General features: G+C 35.4%; 1 protein-coding gene across 1 annotated transcript in view; it reads right to left on the bottom strand.

The window, feature by feature from the left end:
* Positions 1 to 4103: 4103 nt before the first annotated feature.
* tusc3 (tumor suppressor candidate 3) overlaps positions 4104 to 23395 on the bottom strand; it is a 532092-nt gene continuing 512800 nt past the window's right edge. The window contains exons 9-10 of the mRNA XM_039750910.1: positions 6060 to 6150; positions 4104 to 4652 (exon numbers count right to left, since the gene is read on the bottom strand). Coding sequence (XP_039606844.1) covers positions 4637 to 4652; positions 6060 to 6150 — 107 coding nt within the window. The 3' untranslated portion in view covers positions 4104 to 4636. The remainder of the gene's footprint in view (positions 4653 to 6059; positions 6151 to 23395) is intronic.

The following is a 23395-nucleotide window of genomic DNA, read 5'->3' as shown; positions in this document are numbered from 1 at the left end:
ACAAAGTCAGACACACTTGAGCATCACATATAAGTAGTATGTTAACTGAATCAAACTTGCTTTCTGTTTACAAAAACAAATTTATTCTGTGATGGTACCTTTATCACAACATGTGTGTATTTAATTGCAATGATCACTTTAAGACAAGCAGCAATCACTGCAAGTTGCTTTTTAGCTCAGCTTTCTCACCCTGTCTGTAAGGAATGCATCTGAGTAGCATCTTAATTATACCTATGGCTAGAAGTGCTGTCCCTTCCCTGCTTTTGTGGCAGATCTTGCATATATTTAAGCATTATCAAAGAGACTCCTACTCTCCAAAATGAATTTTATAATGCATCGTGAAAGAGTAAAAGGAAGTAGACACAAAAAGAAATACACCATTGTCAGTCAAATCCACTTCAACAACTGATTACACCATCCCATGTAGATGTCATGGCACATCTCAGGGATGAGTATGACACTTCTAACCATTACCGCTGAAAAGAGCCCATGGCCAAAAACCCTATGGGTGTTAAACCTGTAACGGAACAAGGATAACCAGATTTCCAATTTAGCATATAACTCCAAGAGGACAATTCTAGGAGTTTTGAATCAGCTTATATCAACATGATATCAGCTTATATCAGCCAGTCATCAACAAGAGCCAAAAAACATTGTGATCCCTGAAAAGTTGCTCCTTGCCAGCTGCACTTCTGTACAGCCCCACGAAGGTATGCCGCATTATGAGGGACTGCCTCTGTTACCTGAGATATGCTAAGATGAGCACTTAAATGTTCCAGATTAGGACATCACTGCAATTGTGATTTAAAGATGTTTGTTGTAAGTCTAATGTGAAGAGACTTATATGTATTGACAGATTGACATTTTCTTGCCAAACTCAGCAGTGAGTCCTCTTCTTATTTTCTTTCATTTGTGACTTCCCCAGAGAGACCAGCAAAAACAATGTTTTTGTCTTTTCCATTTAAGTCAGTAATACCTCAAGTTCAGGTTCACTAAAGTTTCCTTTTCTCTGTTCTCTCATGGTTTGTTGTAAAGATGTCACATAGGAATATAGCCACATTTATATGCTGATTAGATTATGAATATTCAAAAAATATATTTTGAGCTATACATGGTGTGTCACGCATGTGTGCATGGGAGACAGTTTAAAGGCTTGGGTGACGGTAATTCTCTGACAATCTAGGGATTGGTGCTGTGTCTCTCTTTATCTCTCATTGCAGAAAGGAAGACTGATGGCTCTCCACCTCTAATGTCACTTCCCTGTACCCGCCTCTTCCTGCCAGGACTCCTCATAACCAGAAGAGTCACCATCTTGGGTAGTCAGCCTAAAGAGGATGCAAGTCTGAGGAAGACTTATTTTGCGTTTACAACATTTTTTTTAATCATTATTTCAGTCATTAAGTTATACAGGGTTTGCCACGAGTTGCCCTAACCCATTGACGTCATCTTTGTCTTGTGTTACAATAGTTACTGGAGGGAGGCTAAAAGCGCAGGCTTGTGCGCAGATATTTTAAGTTGATTTGAGATTTTTTGGATTGGGACCAATCCAGTTTTTTGGTGTTACTGAAATTCTAGAGTAAGAAAAATTTTAGTATGGAATATAAACAAGGTTTTATAGATGAGGCCTCTGATCTTAATCTAACTGATAAGATGTGGCTGAAATGGGGTAAGGAGCTAATAAGGGTGTTTGTCTGGTAAATTGAGTGGTGTGTATGTTGGTAAGTGTTGCAGCAGGGTCCAACCTGGCCTGGCCCAAAATGTAAGATCATGTCCATATTTGGTGACTCACAAGAGCAATCTCATGTGAGAAATGAGGGCTATATACAGCACATATTTCACAAAGAAAGGTGCTTCACTTTCAAATGAAGCTTGAACCTTAGTGCTATTACCTTCTGAACCACCTGACATTTGGTGGAAAGAGAAAGTCAAGTGTTCAGAGGAACTGTATTTTTGGTCATGCGTGACATGAAACCATAAATAGTAAAACAAACTTTGAAAGATGTGATACTAAATAGAAATTGGCCACAGTGATTAGCACAGCTGTCTCATTTTAACCAGGTATGAGTTTAAATCTTCACCTGGCTCTCTCAATATGGAGGTTACCCATTCTCTGTCTGTGTGAATATTTCACTAGATATTCCAGTTTTCGTTGCACACACCAAAGATGTATATCAGTTTACTGCTTACTCAAAACTGACCCTCAGCTGAGTGGGTGAGCATTTCTGTAAGTGTGCCTACTGATGAAATGACAGCCCATCTGCAGCTGATTCCTGCCTTGTACCCAGTGCTGTTGAGACAAACGGTGGCTCTGCGATGCTGAACTGGATTAAATGGGATTAAAAATGGATGGTAAAAGGCTGTAGGACCGCACTGAATTTCAATATAACTTGATGCTTAAATGAACTTCAAACTGCTGCCTTTAAATAGTTTACAAAAATAGTTCTCTCTAATTGGTTTAGTTAGAATTTGATTAACATTTACAAAAAAATCACAAGGGAACAGCAGCAGTGCTTTGTTGCCAATTCACAATTTTAATTCTGTCTGACAGTAAACTGCTAAAGCTGTCAAATAAGATGTGCCAACCTCACTGTAAAGGATTTTAGGCTCTGAGTATTTTTTTTTTCTTCCCATTGTCTTTGTTGGAGAACTAATCATGTTGATGGGACAGATTAAAGGGAGTTAGAGAAGGGCAGTGTCAGAATTGATATACAAAAGAAAAAAAATGATAAAGGTTATAGTGACTTTGTAAAAGTAAAAAGACGGTTTAATGTGCAACGCTTGAACAATGAATCTTCATCAGCTGAGAAATACTGTTACTAACCACTTTTTAATTTTTTTAGGCTGGAAAATTTCCTTTACCTGCTTTTTTCCCTCAGGTTAGATTAAAAGAATTTTTTTGCTGTATGCAATGCCTCATCAGGATGTTTTCATGTTAATTGTGCTAACATGTATGTGCTGATATCGCCAATGATTAGATATGATGCTCTTAGCAATTCATCTTAGTCCACTGAGAACCACAGTTGGTGCAGTCATTCAATACAGCAGTTTGTATTCAGTAGTTTAATAGTTATATTATTGAACTTACTGTTAAATTAAACTTCTTTCTGAGTTCATACTAAGGATTCTGACTTACATCACACCTTAAATTCTGCTTTTGTGGTATACTTAACCTCTTTTCTGGTGAAGAATTTTAATTCATAAAATGTTTCATAAGGCTACTGTGCCCTCTGCTTCACACATTTTTAAACAAGGAAAGTTACTTACAACAAACCAATATCAATATGGCGACTATGTATCGTTGTCTCTCATGTTTTAGACTGTTTAATATAAATTGCTTCTACTTAATCAAAACAAACAGAAAAAAATCAAAAATAAAGCTGCTTGAAGGAAGGTGGAGGTGTGCAGACACCAGTTTACATGGTGAAATATCTGTTGTTAGTTCTATATTAACACAAGCTAATTAAGAATTTAGATTTTAATTAATTCTAAATGAACATGAAATGATCAGAAATAAGGCAATAAGGATGCCTAATGAAGGAGTGCAGTTATAATCAAGAATTAAGAGAATCTGCAGCCACCATGGACTCCATCTTTGAACATCCGTGGACTCATCAATAACTCTGGTTTATTCTTAAGTTCGTGTTTACAATCGACTTCCAGTTGACTTAGTGATAAGAACTAAGCAGGCAGGCTTGTTTTTTACATTGTAAAACCTTACACACTAGTTTCCCTTTACAAGTAATTTCATTTGATTTTCTTATAAAGGAAAAATGTGTGGAGATGGGTGACTGCAGCATATTAGAGTCCAGATTGGCTTGATTTCAATTCGTAAAGAAAAACTTGCTGCTTTTAATAGGGCTTTCCTTCGTTAAAATTAATTGTTCTAATTGCATTACACACACACACACACACATATATAGGGCTTTACTATATACAAAAATATACAGCTATGCAAGTAGAAGTGATAGCTATTTTCCCACCAAGAATCTAATTCCAAAACAATGTTTGATTAGTATTATTTTTTTGGGGGGAAAATACATACAACTCAGCCACTTTTATTTAGAACATTATTTTTTGAAAATAAACTGCACAGAGAAAACATCTGGGTAGAAAATTAATTTTTACTTCCAGGTGGAATTTGCTGATAAAACAGTAAACATAAACTGAAGCAATTTGTTGCAGATTGTGTGCACGGATATAAAAAGAATTCTCAAATGTGCTTGCAATGTTTGATGCATAATGAAAAACAAACTTACAACAATTGTATCAGCATCCATGTTACTAAAACAATAAAATGCATTTTCATATATATTATAAATTCTTTTTGCAACCATGTAATTTCAAGCAAAATGCTATAAAGTTGTATCCAGTGCTTAGGGCATTGGAAAAAACGTGGAGGTAATTATAAGGAAAAGATTTGTTTAAATTAATGAATCGTGTTTGACCGTTGTCAACCACAACAACAAAAGGAAAACAATTAAATTAGATAATAAATTTATTAAGCCCACAACACATTACAATTATCAAAATTCATGCAAATTTGACATTTTATGTCATTTTAAATAGTTTAGAGTTAGCTGCTTAGTAGCAATCTTGGGCAACAGCTGTCTTCTTTTCATGAAGGAAACCACTTTACTCACTTAATTAAAAAGCTGTAAAAAAGAACAGATAAGTGTTTCCATTACTAGCCACATTACGAAATATGCATTGTAACAGTTACAACAGTATGATAGTGCTGGTGAAATACATTATGCTAAATTGGTTAATCTTGATATTTTCAATTGTATCTGTAAGCTTAAAGACTTTGTTGTATAAACCATAAATTACTTCAAAAACTAACCTCCACAGAATCTGAATTAATGATAACATCATCTACATAATAGCAATTATAAGACAACATACTGTATCATCTTCTGTGCTATAACCTAAAGTTACTTTATAAAGAAGAGGTCAGTTGAACGACAGCCCTCTTTTATTCATTAAATTATTCAGGCAGTCATTTTTTAATATTTTAAAACTAGTCAAAATAGATTGTTCCCTTTCAACATACATCTGAGTTTTTAAACCATCGTTACTAGTCTAATGCTTATGACATGCAATACACCTTCATGTTTAGATAGATAGATAGATAGATAGATAGATAGATAGATAGATAGATAGATAGATAGATAGATAGATAGATAGATAGATAGATAGATAGATAGATAGATCGATACTTTATTAATCCCAAGGGGAAATTCACAGGGTTTAATACTCTATACAGTTAAAGTTTCACTGAAGCAAAAATAATAAGAACATTGTTCTACAGTTCATATTTTCTTAGACATCAAAATAAGCCAAACATTGCTGAATTTTCATACAGTTAGTAACAATATTATTTTTAAATTACAAAAGAAGTCTTAGCAAATAACTGTTCACGCTATGGTCAGTTTATGTGTATTTCTGCTTGAAAGTTTAAGAGAAACATGAAGTCACTCTTAATTTGCTGCTTGATTCATATAAAAGGAAACTAAATGTTTTTGCTCATTTTATCTGTGAAAATAAAAAAGGAAAGGGAATGTATTAAGTGAGAAGCTTATCACTCCAATACAAGGACATTGCAAAATGCCAATGTCTGACCCTTTTTGTTTTCTATAACAAAATGAGATAAAGTGATCAGGATTCAATCATAGGTTGGTGAAACTGGGTAAAAAAAAAGTTATCTGAGAACTATCAGATACTGTAAGTGCCACATGCAAGTGTGTTCATGGTAAAATTCCCACTGGGGAAGATTGTCTGTTCTTATCTCCTGTAGCAGGTGAATGCAATACAAGACAGGACTCAGAACACCACAAAATAACATTTGGCAGCTTTGTTATATAAAAGTTTTTGTTGATTTACAGTAAAGTTCATACAGGAGTTGTTCAAAGCAAAGATGCAGATATACACAAAATGGCAAAATTAAGCTAAAAAACTGATTTACTCCTTTGATTTAAATTATGGTGATGTTCTTACTTGACAAAACATTAATTCCGGCACCAGCCTACAGTAGTCCACTCCATAGGCAAAAAAATGATTACCTGTAAGGATATCCGTGATATTTTGATCTGAATATGGACAAGAGAAAACTGAAGAAAAACACAACCAAGCCAAGTCCCACAAGGCAGATAACTAAAGAAAAATACACAAAAAAACACAAAGTAAATATCATTTGAAAATTTCACTCAAGGAATAAAAAAAAGTAGAAATCACTATTAATAAAAGGAAAAGGTAATGTAAATATATTCACTTTCAATAAAACCAGTCTCTGCCAAAAAAAAGAAAAAGATATTGAATTACATCTTATAATTATGAGTAATCTCATGATTTCAACTCTGTATGTCATAATTATAAACTACTAACTCATAAATATGAGGCATAATCTCCTAAATCTCCTAATTATGATATAGTATCTCTCAATTTCCACTTAGTATTTCAAAATTATGATCTACTGCCCCAGTTTCGAATGTAGTATCACTTAATTATAACATAATAGCATGTAACGTTTATTGGTTAAAATAACATCACATGATTCTGAAGGTCTCTAGTAGAAACTAACTAATATGATTTCTGAGCAAAACATGCATTGTTGACAAAAATCTTGAAAACAATTAGCTCTGTGCAATAATAACAAATGTGTTACTTATGGTTTAAGAATACTGGGACACTTGCTCTCCATGAGTAAGTACTATGCAATGAAAGCTAGTTAGTTATTTGCATATACAGTAGTTAATGCCAGTTCTCTCATGACATCTTCTTTTGATTGGCTTTTGCCTAGAACCTCTCTGTCACTAAAGCCCCTGTATTGCTCCAGGGATATTCATGATGATGTTTTGCTTTTGTCCTCCCATGCTGATATCCTGATCTTTAATCTCTTGTTCACTTTTTTCAATGCTATCAGTTTTTTTTTCTATATTGCCTTACAGTCTTGTATTTTTAGGTCTTTCAGGTCTTGCTCTGTTAGTGCACCAGTGCAAATTCTTGTGTCTGGGCATTGCAATTGCTAAACATTTTTGTACTTCAAATGGAAGCCCCCAATTTAATCTCACTGAAGAACTGGCTGACAACTTGATCCTTCTAGGTTTGTCTGCATCAAGGATTAATGGGGCATCCAGCAAGGCCAATTGTACAGTAATTGGAGTTGACTCCCTTCACAGTTAAATCTTTTAAATGTAGGGACTTGTGATGCAGGCACTGCCTGAATAGTGTGTGGTGGTGTGATCAGTTTGCACAGACACGGTCCCTGGTGCTAAATTACAGGACTGGGTTGGGGGGTATGAGGGATATTGTGTGGGTCTATTTCGATGTTGATTGTTAAGCATTTTAAAATATTGTTTCTCAACTTTTTTAAAATAAACTATTTCTCACAAAAGTCAGCTTTATAATGTGCTAAATTTAAAGGTACTCTTATGAAAAACAGCAGCAAACGACCACTGAAATATAGATTACAGTTCGTCACTGTAATTCTTTTTCTTAAATTTGAAAAAAGTGTTTCAAGTTTTCCTATGAAGCATTATTAGCTACTAAATAAATTCATAGTGCAAGAGTAATAAAATCAGTGGGCATTATTCTCATTTTATTTCTTAACATTTTGCAAACAATTACATTTCTTACAAAAATATGAGCACAATGGAAAAATAATAATTTTGATTCTTTCAGTTTATCATTTAGGGAAACTCTTTCAGGCGATATGCTGCTACCAATGGAAAGAAACAGTGTTGCAATTCCAGCAATAATTCTGTGCAATGACATATTGTGAATAAATTATTCTCTCTTTGGAATTTGTATACATTTTTCCATAATTTATTAATTTTATTGTTATGATGGGGATTTCTGATGGCCATAGCCATGTTGTTTTGTTGCCAGTCATGTGACTGGGAAATCATGCCTCATATGACATTATTAAATGTCACCTGTATAAGATGGTGGCATGCAAAATTCAACAACTATTCAAAATAAATCTATTCAAAATAAAGCCAAATACATTGTGGAACTGACAGTTGGGCTCTGTTTGTTGTTTACACTCCTTTTTTTATCTTTTATCTGTTTGTTTTCTTAACTACAAGTCTGACTTTTCCTTTTTAGAGTCTTTCATCTCCAGGATTTTCTGTAGTAGTCACTGTGGTCATAATAATTCTATTCTGAATTAGAGCTCTTAAAACTCAGAAATGGTTTCAATTTCATAAGCCAGGCCATAACACTACATTAAGGCCACTAAACATAAAGTAGTCCTGGTCCAGAAACTCCTAAGCAGGCTTAAGGCCTGCACATTCTCAAAAAAGGGAGAGTAACACCATGAATCCCCTTATCCAAATAACAAAATAAGTTCTTAATATAATAATAATTAAAGTTATTTAAAAAAATTCAGTTTCAAAACTAGGGGAGAGTTTAAAAATGATCAAAAAGTCAACAAAATATTGATGAACACCGAACAGGACATCCAAAATCCAAAGACAACAGCAAGAGCAGGAGTTCATTAACCAAATAATTAAAATTAAAACTTACAATGTCCAAAACAATTTAGCAAGTAACTGATTTAACATATTAAAGTTATTATTATGAATTATTAAGCCAAAAGTATGGATATGTTACAAAATATGGATTCTTTTGGTGCAGACTGGCTTCTATAAACATCAAAAATTACTTCTTTCACAAGCTGCCAAACCTATAAAAATATAGGCACTCCCACCACATTAGGACATACATCAATAATATTCAAATTTCTGTACGATTATTGTAAAAGAATAATTTTAGGGTAACATAGCATTCATCTTAAAGAAATAGCATAAAGGCTTAATACATGTTAGAAACCTGTTCAAGCACACCAGGAAACCAGATTAAGGTCAAGTGAACAACAAAATGCACACTGAAATATAAGAATTGGTTTAGGAAAAATACTGAGATGGTCAAGTAAATAATGTACCAGAAGAAAGGCTGATGTAATATACAAAATCTACTGAAGGATGACTAAGTGATGGCTAAGACATCAGCAGATGTCCTATAAATGAGAATGGACAGTTGTTATATGCAGAGAAATTTCAAGGGTGGTGTCAAAACTCAAAAGTTTAAGAAGAAACAGAATATAATAGACTTTTATTTTATATACTGTAAATCATTGGGGTGTAAACCAATGAACCAACCAGAGTAAAATGTATGCATTGATTGACATTGCATGTAAACTGAATAGTTTATAAAATGAACCTTTATTCTTGATTTCTCTGACCATTCTGACCATGCTGTAACAGACTGCTTTTGAAGAATGCACTCTCCAAGGCATTTTGCTGAAACGTAATTGAAAGATTCAATGAACAGCTTTTCTCCTGCCCGATTACTGAATTGTCCTGTTAGAGGATATTTCTTTCTTTAATAAGATGTTAATTTTCGACCACATTATGGAACCCAAAAGGATAGTATTACTGTACACGTAGAACTGGCACAAGATTTTTTTATTATTTGGCTTAGAGATTTTTATTTAATAAATTTGTAACTATTAACACATGACACTGTAAAAGTGAAACATATTAACAAATATACACACTGTTACTATAGAAATACATCAAATCCAAAACAAATACCACTAACAGATAAAAGGAGGAGCTTGTAAGTATACACAATACATTTTAAAATGCAGGGTATGAAACAACACAGAAAGGTAATTTCATAAATTATGAGTAAAGCATTTTAAGGGTAAGAAACCAAGTTAATTCAATATACAGTACAATAAATTGATTACAGTAAAAAACAATCTCATTGAATAGCAGACACAGAGAGTACTAGTGGGTTTTTAGTCTAGGTTTGAATGAAAAAATAGACGTGAGTCTCACAAATAGACCCAGGAAAAGAGCTTCTGGGAGCGGAAACTACACAGTTCAATGTACATGACAGCTGAGTAACAAAATATAACATCTGTGCTAGAATTAGCCCTACTAATAACAGTACAGAAGCATCAAACTGAAAGAAGAAGAAGGTAGATGTGGCAGAAATGAGAATGTTGAGATGGATACAAAAAGGATAAAATAAGAAATGAGGCAATCAGAGGTACACCAAAAGTGGGAAAGATATCTAAGAAATTACAAGAAAGTACTCAAAGTGGTATGAAAATGTGGAGAGGACAGACAATGAATATGTGGGCAAAAGAGTGATCGGAATAGAAATACAGGGGAAGAGAAAGCGACAGAGACCAAAGTAAAACAAGATCTGAAGGAAAAGGGTTTGAATGAGGAGGAGGTGCAGGACCAAGTTGTTTGGAGAAGGTTGATTAGGCACATCAACCCCACATAGAAGTTGTAAAAGTTAAAGAAGAAGAAGAAGAAGAGGCATTAAACTGAAAACAAAGTAAATATTTTTGAAGCCATTTTAAACAATGAAGGGAAAAATGCAGTTGTATTAGTTAAAAATCAGTTTTTACCACTAACAAAATTTCATAGACCTAAATACAAATTTGTATAACTATGAAAAAAGAATTAAAAAAACAGAATGCCGTTAGGCTATAATAGAATAAGACTTTCCAAAGGCTGTTTGATTCTATTATTTGCTTTTATAAAAACATCTCACTTAGCCTACCAAAAACTACATATGTAATATTTGTTAGGTTGACGACAACTCTATCAAAGAACCTCATAACTCACAAATGACAAAATTGTAAAACACAAAAATATACTTTTAAGAAGTATGAATAAAACATAACAGAAATATATATAATTCTGAAAATATAAAGTAAACTTGTCTATGTCTCCACAGAGTGAACACCGGCCCCGGCACAGACAGATGGACAACATATTTTGCACCCACACACTGTTTATTTACACTATTTACAGTTTTTATGCTCACGTGCACCCCCAGTGCCTTCTCGCACCGATTTCCCCAATGTCCAGGCCCACAGTCTCGTGCCTTCCTGGCCGCCTCCTGTCTTCTCTCAAGCTTCGCCAACACTGCCTCCCGACGTCCACCGCTGACTGGAGGGAGGCGGCCCCTTTTATGGGGAGCCGGATGGGCTCCAGCTGCTTCCTGGCACTTAACGGTGGCCACACCCCTGTGTGGCGGAAGTACCGGCTGCGCACCCGGAAGCCGTCCGTGTCTCCCCGGTCGTCTTCCCTCCGGAATAATTAGGCCCTGGGGCGCCGCCTGGCGGTGGCCACGGGTCCCTACAGGGCTGGGCTTCCAAGCCCTGTACCCGAGGTCCCCTGCATAACCAGGACGGACGCCCCCACTCGGTCTGGAGGAGGCACTCGCCCTCCTCTGGTCCTCCAAAGCGTCCCGGCCAGGCTCCAGCCCCAGCCGAGGATCGTACGGATAAACCGGCATCGGGGCACCGCCTGGCGGTGACCACGGGCCCCTACAGGGTAGGGCTTCCATGCCCTCGACCCGTGGTTCCCAACAGAACCAGGACGGACGCCCCCTCGCGGTCTGGAGGAGGCACAAGCCCTCCTCACGTCCTCCTGGGCGTCCCGGCCGGGCTACAGCCCCGGCCAGGGACCACAACAGATAAAAATGTCAAACATGTCCGATATGAGAAGACAACAGTTTATTAATTTTACAATGCAGTTTTCAAAATTATAAGACAAATAACAATAATAATACTTTTATTAATACCATAAAAATATATAAAAATGCTTCACTTTAGAACACAATTTCAAGTGACAAATTAATTTATACCATGAAGAAATAACTTCGACTTGAAAAATACCAAAACTTACCCTTCTAATTTTTACTAAATCTGGGTCTTTCTTTTTCCCACCAGAGTCTCCACTTTAGTTTTGTTCATGACACAGGATTCAGTTGGGAGCATGCACTGATAGCACGTTGCCGCACTCACCACACGACGAACCATACCTGGATTGCAACCCAAGTGCAGTGGATGACACCTCAGCACCACACTGGAACAGTATCAGGTTTTTTATGGAGGGCTGGAATGCCAATCCTGCCACCAACCCCAATTTCCCTGTAAGTTGGAGGACCTTGCAGGGTTAGATGTAGAGGTGGGTAGTAACGAGTTACATTTACTCCATTACATTTACTTGTGTAACTTTTTAAAAAAATTGTACTTCTAAGAGTAGTTTTTCTGCACCATACTTTTTACTTTTACTTGAGTACATTTGTGAAGACTTCGGTGGGTTGGCGCCCTGCCCAGGATTGGTTCCTGCCTTGCACACTGTGTGGGCTGAGATTGGCCCCAGCAGACCCCCGTGACCCTGTGTTCAGATTCAACGGGTTGGACAATGGATGGAAGGATGGACATTTGTGAAGAAGAAACGCTACTTTTACTCCGCTACATTGAGCAACACTCGACTCGTTACTTTTTTCCATTTATACATTAAACTATATTTTTGCAAGAGAGAAGTTGCCAGTGGATCTACTGCATAATTGTTTCACCAATCAGACGTAGCCATGCAGTCACATAACCACACACAAACTTCCTACGTCTTGCAGCCTGTAAGAGACTTTTTAGTCATGCGGGGCTCCTGTTCACTGCTAAACGGTCACAGCTTCACTGCAAGAACCAGATCATCATTCCCAAGCCTGCCTTTCATGTCTTTTAACCTCATGTCTTTTCTCCTTTTCTTTGATTCCCCCTTCTTTTTTTGTGCTGACCCGTATATATACAGTCCCGTCTCTGTGGGCCTTAATCACACGCCACAGGAAGCTAATAAATCAACTGAGAATGATTGGACCCGCACGTGTAAGTGTGACTTGCTCCAACTACTTCACTAACTTCCCGCGGTCGTGCAATTGTGCCCACAGAGAGTGACACGGCTTTATGGATTTGAAACTGGCCTTTTTTTTTTGAAGCCGTGGACCCGCTACACCACAAAGTGCATATGCAGTATTATACTGTCAGTGTACAGGATATCTCGTCACTGTAAGTAGTTTGCACTGTTCAAACATACATGTTACCTACTGTAGGTATTGGCTTCAAAAGCTTTGTTGTGAAAAACTGAGATTTGGAACTTTGTGTTATTTGTGCATCTTTATTTTGTAAAAATGTTATTTATTTTGAATCATCTTTTTTATTTCATTATTTGGAAATAGCAGAATTTGCACATTATTTTACTTTTTTGTCTATCTTAGTACATCTCTAAAAAATAAATCATTTATTATGTTCAAACAGTTACTCAGTACTTGAGTAGTATTTTCACCAAGTACTTTTTTACTCATACTTACTTTTTGGTGGACTACTTTTTACTTCGACTTGAGCAACATTATTTTGAAGTAACGCTACTCTTACTTGAGTACAATTTTTGGCTACTCTACCCACCTCTGGTTGGATGCAGGTTAACATCATATTGAGGATGAAGCAATTGCAGGCTAAGGGCCTTGCTCAACAGCCCAGTGGAGTAGAGCCAATTCTGGCATTTTTCGATTGCTGGCACAGATCCCTTGCCTCAGGGTCACCACTTATAAACTCCTTCAAGAACTGAAACCGCTTCAAAAGTCATGGATGACCCTTTTTAGTTACACAGGCAGAGGACTAGAACTGCTGAGCATTCCTAGTGTCTTTGTTTTGGGGGACAGAGAATTGAAACATTTTCATGTCAGTCACATAAATTCAGGAGTAATTTGTATGTAATAGGAAGGCATCCTGAAAATCATTATTTTTGCAATGTATGTAAAACAAAGAACTCCCTAATTAAAATAATCATTTTATGCTAGTAGAGCACTGTTTTTTATTAAGTCGTAATGGATAGCAAATTCATTTTGCTTATAGCTTTAGTATATTGAGATTTCTTTTACTTCATTTATATTATATAAAATACAAGCTTTCAGCACGGAAGCTGGTAATGAAGCAATAACATCTTTATAAATTAGATGTTACATAAATTATTTAACTTCACTTTAATTTTGAAAAGAACAACAGCATATCATGAGAAAGAAAATTACTATTAAAGTAGTGTACACCTGCATTTTCTCAGTGGAGTTGGTGGTTGTTGCTTTTGAATTTTTGAAAAAATAAAAAAAAAATCATTAATAAAAAATCATCAAGGAATACTGACCAGCATTAAAAAGAATCAACAGAGGAACGAGAGACTTATAGATTGGGTAGAATTCATCATTTTAAATATTTATTCACTTCTTGATTTATTACCTTTTTTCTGTTTACAGCTGACATTGTTCTTTTAACATTTCCTCTGGCATCCTTTTTACTATATAACTATATAATGTTTCATTTAATAATGCAATGTAGAGCTGATTAGCATAACTAAGTATTTTCTTTTTTCTTATTACATATGAAAAATATCAATTTAAATATAACAAGTAAATACTAGTGCTGCGTAACATTCTTCTTGTTTGAAACAGTAGCTGCTAATTAATTTTAATATACAGACAAGGTTCCCATTATGTTTCAACGTGTATCGCCACATTCACTTATGTACAAATGATTGTGATAACAGTATTATTAGAACTTTATTAAGGACTCATTTTATTAAAGACTTTTATTCCCTGCAATTGATTGGTTCACTTTTTTACCTTTAATTTGATCATTTCATCTATACTAATCTGTGGATTAGTATTTAGCATAATAGTAAACATAACAGTTTAATATAGTAGTAAAAATCACAATATGTGTTGACATTCAACTCAAACAATGAACCACTGTGATGTCATGTAAAAGTAAGGATGAATAAATTGATGTTTGTAATATGGAATAAGCAACTGTTGCTGTAGAAATTAACAACAATATTAAGAACTATACTATATTTGAAATGTAAAAGATACAGTATAGTTAAGATAATCATTGTTTTCTCTGAGTTGCTGTTTTTTTCTTTTTGAGAGAAAAGCCTAAATGTCACTAAATATTTTAATATATTTTGATATAGAGAAAAGCACACTGCTTCGACAAAAAGTACCTCAAAACGTTGTATAATTCAGTACATGCCATCATAAAATCAATTCGAGCAAAGTCTAGAAACCAAGAAAAAACAAGTCGTCTCTAGAACAGAAATACTTAAATCCACAGAGTCTGAAGATTTTCACTGCAACGTTCTAAACTGAAAGGCTCAGTTTCACTCAATGTATTCCTTAAGCCTAATTTCATCATTTGGTGTCTTCGGTATTAACACCTTAGTTACATTTTTACATTTTCTAGCATTACATATTCTTTTAAGACACCTGAAGGTAACATACTGTGGAAAACTGACATATAATTTTCTCTTTGATGTGCTTACTATTTCTCTAGACAGATGGAAACAGACACAGATGTAACTTGTAGAACTTAGCTGCCACTGTCTCGTTGCTTTATGGTACCATAACTTGGTCTTTCCTCTCCATCTCAAAATCCAAAGATTAGCTACTTAGAACTTTATCTGCACTGTAAGCCCTGCCATTGGTGGATGCCATAATCAGGATGAAATTAATCGCATACTGTTTGCAAATTTAAGGCCCTTGATTGTAATTAATCTGTAACAATATAATGGTTCACAGAATGGCCAGACTATTTCAACTACTACGGGTACTTGGTGTTGTTAGAAGACATTGCAAATGGAAGAAATAGAAGAAAGCACATATTTAGAGATCATACTAATTTCTTTTCCCATGATGATCATGTTCAATTTTAAAAATATGTAACCAGAGCGATCGACTGCAGGCAATTGCTATAAAGGAGCCTTCAGAGAATGAATCTGTTTATGTAAATAGAAAGCATTTCCATTAATGTGTAAATTACAGTATCTCACAAAAGTGAGTACACCCCTCACATTTTTGTAAATATTTTATTATAACTTTTCATGGGACAACACTGAAGATATGACACTTTGATACAATGTAAAGTAGTCAGTGTACAGCTTGTTTAACAGTGTAAATTTGCTATCTTTGCTTATTACAAATCAGTGGGTCAATCTTATGTTTTATCAATCTAATCGTTTAGCTGACCTTTTTCTTTTCTTATTTTGCATTCAGCAAAGTGTTCTAGTATGATATTTGCCTTTAGAAGAAATTAAGAAAAATTTGATTTCAATTTACTGTACTTTATTTCTGTTGAGTGTGCTTCTTAAATTGTATCCAAATACTCAGACACAGGTGCAAATACCATAATAAAGGAGAGCTGCTGCTTCAATGTTACATTCATGTGTATGCTAATTAGAAATAACATAATAATAATAATAATAATACATTTTATTTATATAGCACCTTTCCCATGCTCAAGGTGTTTAACTAAATGGTCCTCAGCTTTAGTCCAGCAGCAGTAGGCAATCAGTGTGGTGTATTGTAGTGGTTAAGAACTTGGACTTTAAACCCTGTGGTTGTGGGGTCAAATCCCACTTTAGACATCACAGTGTGAGTATTAGCACATCTCTTCACCTGTCTGTGCATCAACTGGAAAAATAAAAGAAATGTAACCAATTATATCTCAAATATTGTTAGTCACCTTGGATAAAGGCATCAGTCAAGTAATAATAATAGCCATAAGTACAGTACATTAGAAGCAGGTGTTCATCCCAACTACTTTTAACTGGATTCCTGGCTTTATTAAAAAAAACTGTTATTTTTCAGTTTGAGTATTTTTGATGTCAATCCAGAAATAACGAAATGGATTTTAAAGTAGACAAACATTTGTGTGTGATATTAATGTCCTTTTTGTTGCTTTATAAGATTGTGCTCCTTTTTAAGTTCTGGCCATTTAAGCCTTTTCTTATTATTTAACACCCAAGTGATTTTTTTTTTACTAAAGTAGCTGCTTCCCTTTAGTATTGTGTCATTTGCACTTGTGTCTGTACTGATCAAATCAAATCAAAATATATTTGTCACATAAATAACTATCAAAAATCATTAATAGAATTATAAATATGTGAAAACAAATTCCAAATAAATAACTAAATAAATGAAATGACAATGCAAGAGAGTGAGCAATAGGGTATCATGCATTTCTAGACATTTTTCAAGATGTGGATGGACTGTGGACAGAAGCTCTTCCACAGGACCTTGATGCCTCAGACTTATTTAGTCCACTATGGGCTCCTCTTTATACCAGATTATTCTAGAAAATGCAAGGCCATATGTTCATTTTTTAAAACTTGACAAAAATGAATCATGCAACAGGACAATGATCCAAAGCATACCAACAAGTTTACAACAGAATGGCTGAAAAAGAAAAGAATCAAGGTTTTTGAAATAGGCAATTCAAGGTTAATGCTGATGAAGCTGGTTCTACATGCCAGACATGATTTCTGAATTTTTTAGCTTATTCTTTATTGAATAAATAATAAAGTTGAATGTGCTATTTGCAGGTCATTACAAGATTTATCTCATTGTACATCTTTGTGAGGACGAGTTACTTTTAGTTGAGTCCTAATATGCAAAATGAAACAACTAAAATAAGGTGCACATTTCCACTTCAGTGTATATATTATTATACATGCTCACATACTGTAAGTGGCAATCTAAAGGCTTAACTGAGGTGAAGACACAGAGTCAAAGGTTGATGAGCTGCACTAATGCCTTTTCTCCTTCCTCCACAGACCACCAGAACGGACTCCAGATTAGAACTTCACCCACATCTGCTACCAGACCACGCCTCCTACAGAACTCACTTCCGGCCTCTTCCTCCCCTGCAACTATAAGACCCGGTCCCTTAATCCTCTTAGGGCATCAGTGTTCTGACTCAATCTCTTATGATTCTTCACTTGATGTATTGCTGTTTGTGTGCTATTACAATATACAGAATGGACCCCGCAAACCTTATTTGTTCTCTTGTCTCCTTCACAACATATACATTGTCCTATTTCACTATACATAGTGTACTATATGAAAGGAAGTGTCCATAGTTGCACAGTATGGCAACCAGTACCTGACCATATGACAGCTAACTTTGCTACACTAATATTTATTCATGTTAAATGCCACCTTTTTACTGTATATGTCTCTCTATTATAAAAAAAAATCCTGGAAAGGAAAAGCAGCGGAGACGAGATGTGATCTTCTCGGAAGACACTTAAAAGACCCACGAGACGCAAACAATATCAAATAAGAGAGCACAGCCAGCAAACACTCAGTCTTGTAAAGGCACGTAGCACACACAGATCCTGTGCTCTCAGCATATATAAAGCGTATAAGGACAATACGTTCTAGATGAAACGTCAACGACTAAGCAAAGGAGAAAGAGCAGCGCGGAGAAAAAAGAGACCCAAATGCGTTGGAGAGAAAAAAAACTTAGGTAAGAGATTATGAAAGCCTTGGAATTTGAAAGGCTGAAACAAACAATGGTGCAATACACATGCAGATAAAGGTAAAGAATATGAAAGCAGTAAAATTTGAAAGTATTCTAGCGTCCCAGCCAGGTTGAAGCCTTTTTTGTTTTAAGTGGATGTTAGGTCCGATTGAGGGAGGGCAGAGTACAGCACGGAAGACTGATAGCGAGATATTGATTGATGCAGTAAATTGGGCGAGACCAAGGGGATGAGGGGTTGGAGAGGGTGGTAGAAAGTTGTGTCTGGGGTTACGAAGTCGGAGATTGTTCAAGTAAAACTTTTGTGACACTTTATTACGTCAGTCGCTACAGTATCAAAAAAAAGATAGTAAAGATCGCATTAGGTGTATCAGGTGTATTTGAAACAACAGCAGGACAAAGCGAGGTCAGAAATAAGGCAAAGAACAAAAAACAAAGTCTTTTCACTTTCGCAACATTCAATGCACAAAATGTAGATTTACACAATAATGGACCATACACTATGAGAATCTGTGGTCCTGCAACATTTAAAGCAATGACATTTCATGATGAAGTTTCATTTCAAAGAAAACACAATTTGGTCAGGTGTATATTTATGATCACAGAGAAGCGATCACAACGCGAGCAGCAGAGACACAAAGTAGCAAAAAGGACAGCGGCTGTACAGACTTTAAAATGTTCGACGCTGCTCCCCCATCACAACGCGAGCAGAGTTATATGTCCTGCGAGAAACAGATGTAACCACACCCTGGGCCGGAAATAAAAGATAAGTATTGTTTTACAAAAGTTTTTAAAGTAAAAATAAAAATAATGTATATGTAACAATTCCCATGAAAATAACAATCTCTTTAAATTGCATATCTGGTAAACCAAACATGGGGGTGGGCGAGTGAAGCAAGCAGGGGTGGAGCCCCCTAGTCTGTATATATTTTTGATCACAAACAACCACATTTTCAGAGTAGAATGCAAAAATTACTAAATTACGTATTGCTGCCTAAACAGATACCATTCCAACATAAAAAACTTGGATTAAGCTTCCTTCCTGAATTACTGGATGAATGTTGTGTGGATTAGAACTGTAAAAAATAATCTGATTAAAATACTGGGGACTGACCTACTTACCTAAATTTATTCAATTTGAACTATTGATCTATCTCAAAATAAAAGGTTTTCTATTAGTTGTGTCTTGTAACATGGATTTTAGTAACCACATTAACTTTATTTAAGCTGGAAAAGATGCCACAAGTGTAAGTATGCTGCTTAACTGCTTGGCTGCATCAAAAAGGACTCCATGCCAAATATTCTGCTTTACAAAGCAGTGCAAAAGCAATTAAAAATCAGGTATTCATTTATTCAAATTTATTAGTGTGTCTAACTTTTTTATAGCAGATGGCATACATTTAGTTTGTAATAAAATCTAAATTAGAAAAATGAAAGTTTACTGTAAATTATCAGCTGTGTAAAATAGGAATCACCACTTTTCTTCATGCATTGTTGGATGTAAACAAGTGGCTGAACCTTCACTGCTGAACAGTGTATGCTGCATTTCTTTCTGTGGGTGCTAGGCACTGGAATTCACTCCTTAAGCTATTTGAAATACTTTGCTTTAATCATAGCAAGCAAAAGCCATTTACTGTGACATTTAGTGTCAGATAAATTGGTAACATACATTATTTAATATTAAAGTTTCTCAAGCAAGTACCAACCTTGAGGGCACACAGCACACAATGATTAACATTAGTTTATTTTTTACTTTAAAGCCTATATAAATCAAATAATGAAATATTACCTTGCATTTCAAAGTACAACTTCATTGGAATAGATGCATTCATTTATCAAAAGGTTGCTTTAATTTTGTTTATCCCCTTTTGGAGATGTGATCTTGGATCCTTTCAATAAATTTACATTTCTGAAAAAATTTACAATAGAATATTTTGGGCATCGAATTGCAATATCCTTTGCATGTATATATTTAGACATCTGGTATGTCACATGAAAAAAATGTTGAAGATTCACAACTTTTGCTGTAATAAGTTTTTTTTATAAATATGATCAACATTAAACAGAACTTAATAGCAGGAAATGACATATTGAATTGAACATCTAATACCCTTGATGGCAACCTACCCTCACACCACCAGCTTCAAATCCCATACAATGCCAAGAATGGGTGATGATGCCTTTCACCTTTTTGCATTGTAGTAAAGGTGAAAATGAATTTTAGTTTGTCCGCCGGGGACAGTCATAATAAGGTGGGAAAGAGGAGAGATTTAACTCAGCTAATTCCCTTTCAGTTTTGCCTACAGAAATACTGGTAACTAATCAAATAATTCGCCAAGGCTTATAATTTATTTACCTTACCTTTCTCTGTTGTAAGAGGTGGTCTTCAGCCTATAGACCTATATCAATGTAACTGAAGCGCACTCATTTAAAAAAAAAAACAGTATAATGTATTTTATTGATAAATACAACGATTACAGAAATATGATAACTGAATATATATTGATATATAAGACAGCGGTGAAGGCAGACTAGACAGACAAACATGCACCAAAGAGAGGCTGGCTGGTTACTTGCTATTTAGAGTTCTAATTTATCTTGGTACAGATAAATAGTTTTACTATACTATGTATTTAAAGGTGGTGTCTAATGTTGTGTTCGATAGTAGTGGAGTCCTCCTCAAGGATCCAAGGTATGCCCAGGGGAGCGAGAAGGAAAACAGGAGGACACCAAGCCCAAAGCAGTCTGGCAGATGCTAATTAAGGCAGCCAAGATGGTGAGTGGTGAAGAGGACTGCAGTTGCTGGAGTTTCCCATAGCTGAGTGAGCTATACTGTAGTTGAGCCAGGGAGACGGAGAGCGAGTTGTGCTGGGCTCGACACAGAATAGAGGAAGAACATTAAACTAGATTTTAACTCTCAGACTGTCACTGATTTTATTGAATAATTTATTTATTACTGATTATATTGAATTATTTATTTATTAAGGAAGATTTTTATGCACTGCACTGTTTACACTGTTGCTTGGATTTTAAATAAAAGCGCAGAACACTTTTGCGCCAGCCCCTAACTGAATGTGTATATCCTTATTCATGACTATTGACAGTTAAAGGTTCAAGAGGCTCCTGGAAGCAACCAGGGACCATGGAGCTGATCCAAACTATCACCATTCCTCTGTCCATCAGAGTTGTCATTCCTTTAATTATAGGTCTTTGTTTTGGCCTAAGTCAATTTTGTGCCTTCTGGCTCAAGAAGTCTGCAGAAGGGGCCTCTAGAAACATGTCAGTTTAACTCTGATTTACACCTTTGTTATCAGATGAAGTACAGGCAGATCCTAGTACAAGCTGGAGTTCAGTCAAATGTTTGGAATGTAAGTGGGGATTTTGTCCAATTTGGAAGTCTGTTAAATCTGCTGTCTTAACTGATCTTTTGTGCCACTTTAAAGCCTAGCAGAATGGGCATTGCCCAATTTGTCCCACAGCATTAAGCACATGGAATAGGTGTAATACTTATTTATTGTGCTTTCAGTCTTTATTAAGCCAGTGCCTCATATGACACTGACTAATCAATTCTCCTTTCTGCCATCATAATGTAGATGAGCACTTAAAGCAGAATTCTGTATTTTTTGCAGGATGGTGTTAAAAAAGAGCAACGGTATGTAAAGAGAAATCAAGTGTGTACTGAAAACCACACAATGGTTTGGTGTTTGCATAAGGTATTAAAAACTATTACAAATAACTTCAAAATATGTCAAATCTGGGCACTGTGTTTGCTGCTGCTGGCTCACAGAATCACTACTCTGAGGTTGAAATCCACTCCCAATTTTTGTCTTTGTGAACTTACCACATTCCCCCCATGTCTGCATGCACTTTCCTCTAGGTGCTTTGGTTTTCCTTCATCAACCCCAAAGAAGTATGTGGTAAGTGACTAAGTTTGGATATGGGCATGTGTCCATGCAATGGATTGGCACCCTCTCTAACATGCATGCTTGCTGACCACCACCAACTCTAAATTTGTTTAAATGGATTCAACTATGCATATTTGTACATGAGTTCAAAATATTGTAGCACATGCTTGTTTAAATGTAAATGGTAGTTTCTGAAGTTTTTCTGGCTGTTCTGTACTTTTTTTCTAAATTTATATCTTTCCCAGGGATGTATGTATATCTTTGCCTCTATACAAATGGAACCTTTAGTACGGAAGTTTCAGAAATCAGATTGGAAAACTATAAAATAAAGTACAATATATCTTAATGCCACTATTAATCACTCATATTTTTATGGTTTAAAGTAAAAATACTGATGTGGTTAATATGCATAATGTATAAAATAAGTAAATTCAGTAAATACCTATGCTTTTCTGGATTTCTCTTTACAGTTTCTGTACCTTTTTTAACTAATAATAAATATCTTCAAATAATCTGAAGTGGTCAATGATTCAGTCAATCGTATATTAGTTCAATATTTCAACCCAAAAAAACATTATACTGTAGAGTCTTTAAAAAAATTCAAAAGATACCACTTTCTACAAACCAGATTAACATATACTAACTGACAGAGTCATCTAATCTGGATTTAAAACTGGATGTAAGGAATCTCTTGGTATTATTGTGTCTTCTCTTTATCAGGTATTGCCCACTGTAGTTTCCCGACTGCATACTATCCTTGCCAATATCCTGTTTTTAATAGATGGTGGAGACATAAAAGAAAGTCTATAACTTATGGCATTTTGTACCTGCAGGGCTTCAAGTGGATAGCAGACAAATGTAATAAACATGCAATGCGTATTTAAATCAAACAATCTGACATAAGCCATAATAATCACTAACAGTAGTTAAATCACCAAGTATAAATCTATAAGAAAAACAGCAAGATTTTAGAGATAGAAAAATTGACCTTTTACCAAAGACAGAGAAACCAAACATTAAACATTTCTCTTGCAAAAGTACAAATTACTAAACACAAGACCAGACGCATACACACGTTTTACCACAGAAAAACCTATGAGAAGAAATCTGAATTAAGCTATATGAAGAAGAATGGGTGCTAAGTGCTAAGAAGTAAGCTCTGTATAAGAAATTGATACCAGGCTCTTGGTAATGTTTGTGAATATTATTTTTATATTGCAAATACATGACAAAGGGATGAGGCAGTGGCATAGTGTTATTGAGCTGCTACCCCAATTCCAGAAGATTGGGATTTAATTCCAATTAGGTTAAT

The sequence above is a fragment of the Polypterus senegalus genome, chromosome 4 (genome assembly GCF_016835505.1).
Source record: "Polypterus senegalus isolate Bchr_013 chromosome 4, ASM1683550v1, whole genome shotgun sequence".
In the NCBI taxonomy this organism is placed as follows: Eukaryota; Metazoa; Chordata; class Cladistia; order Polypteriformes; family Polypteridae; genus Polypterus; species Polypterus senegalus.
This window is presented reverse-complemented; position numbering and strand designations above follow the sequence as displayed.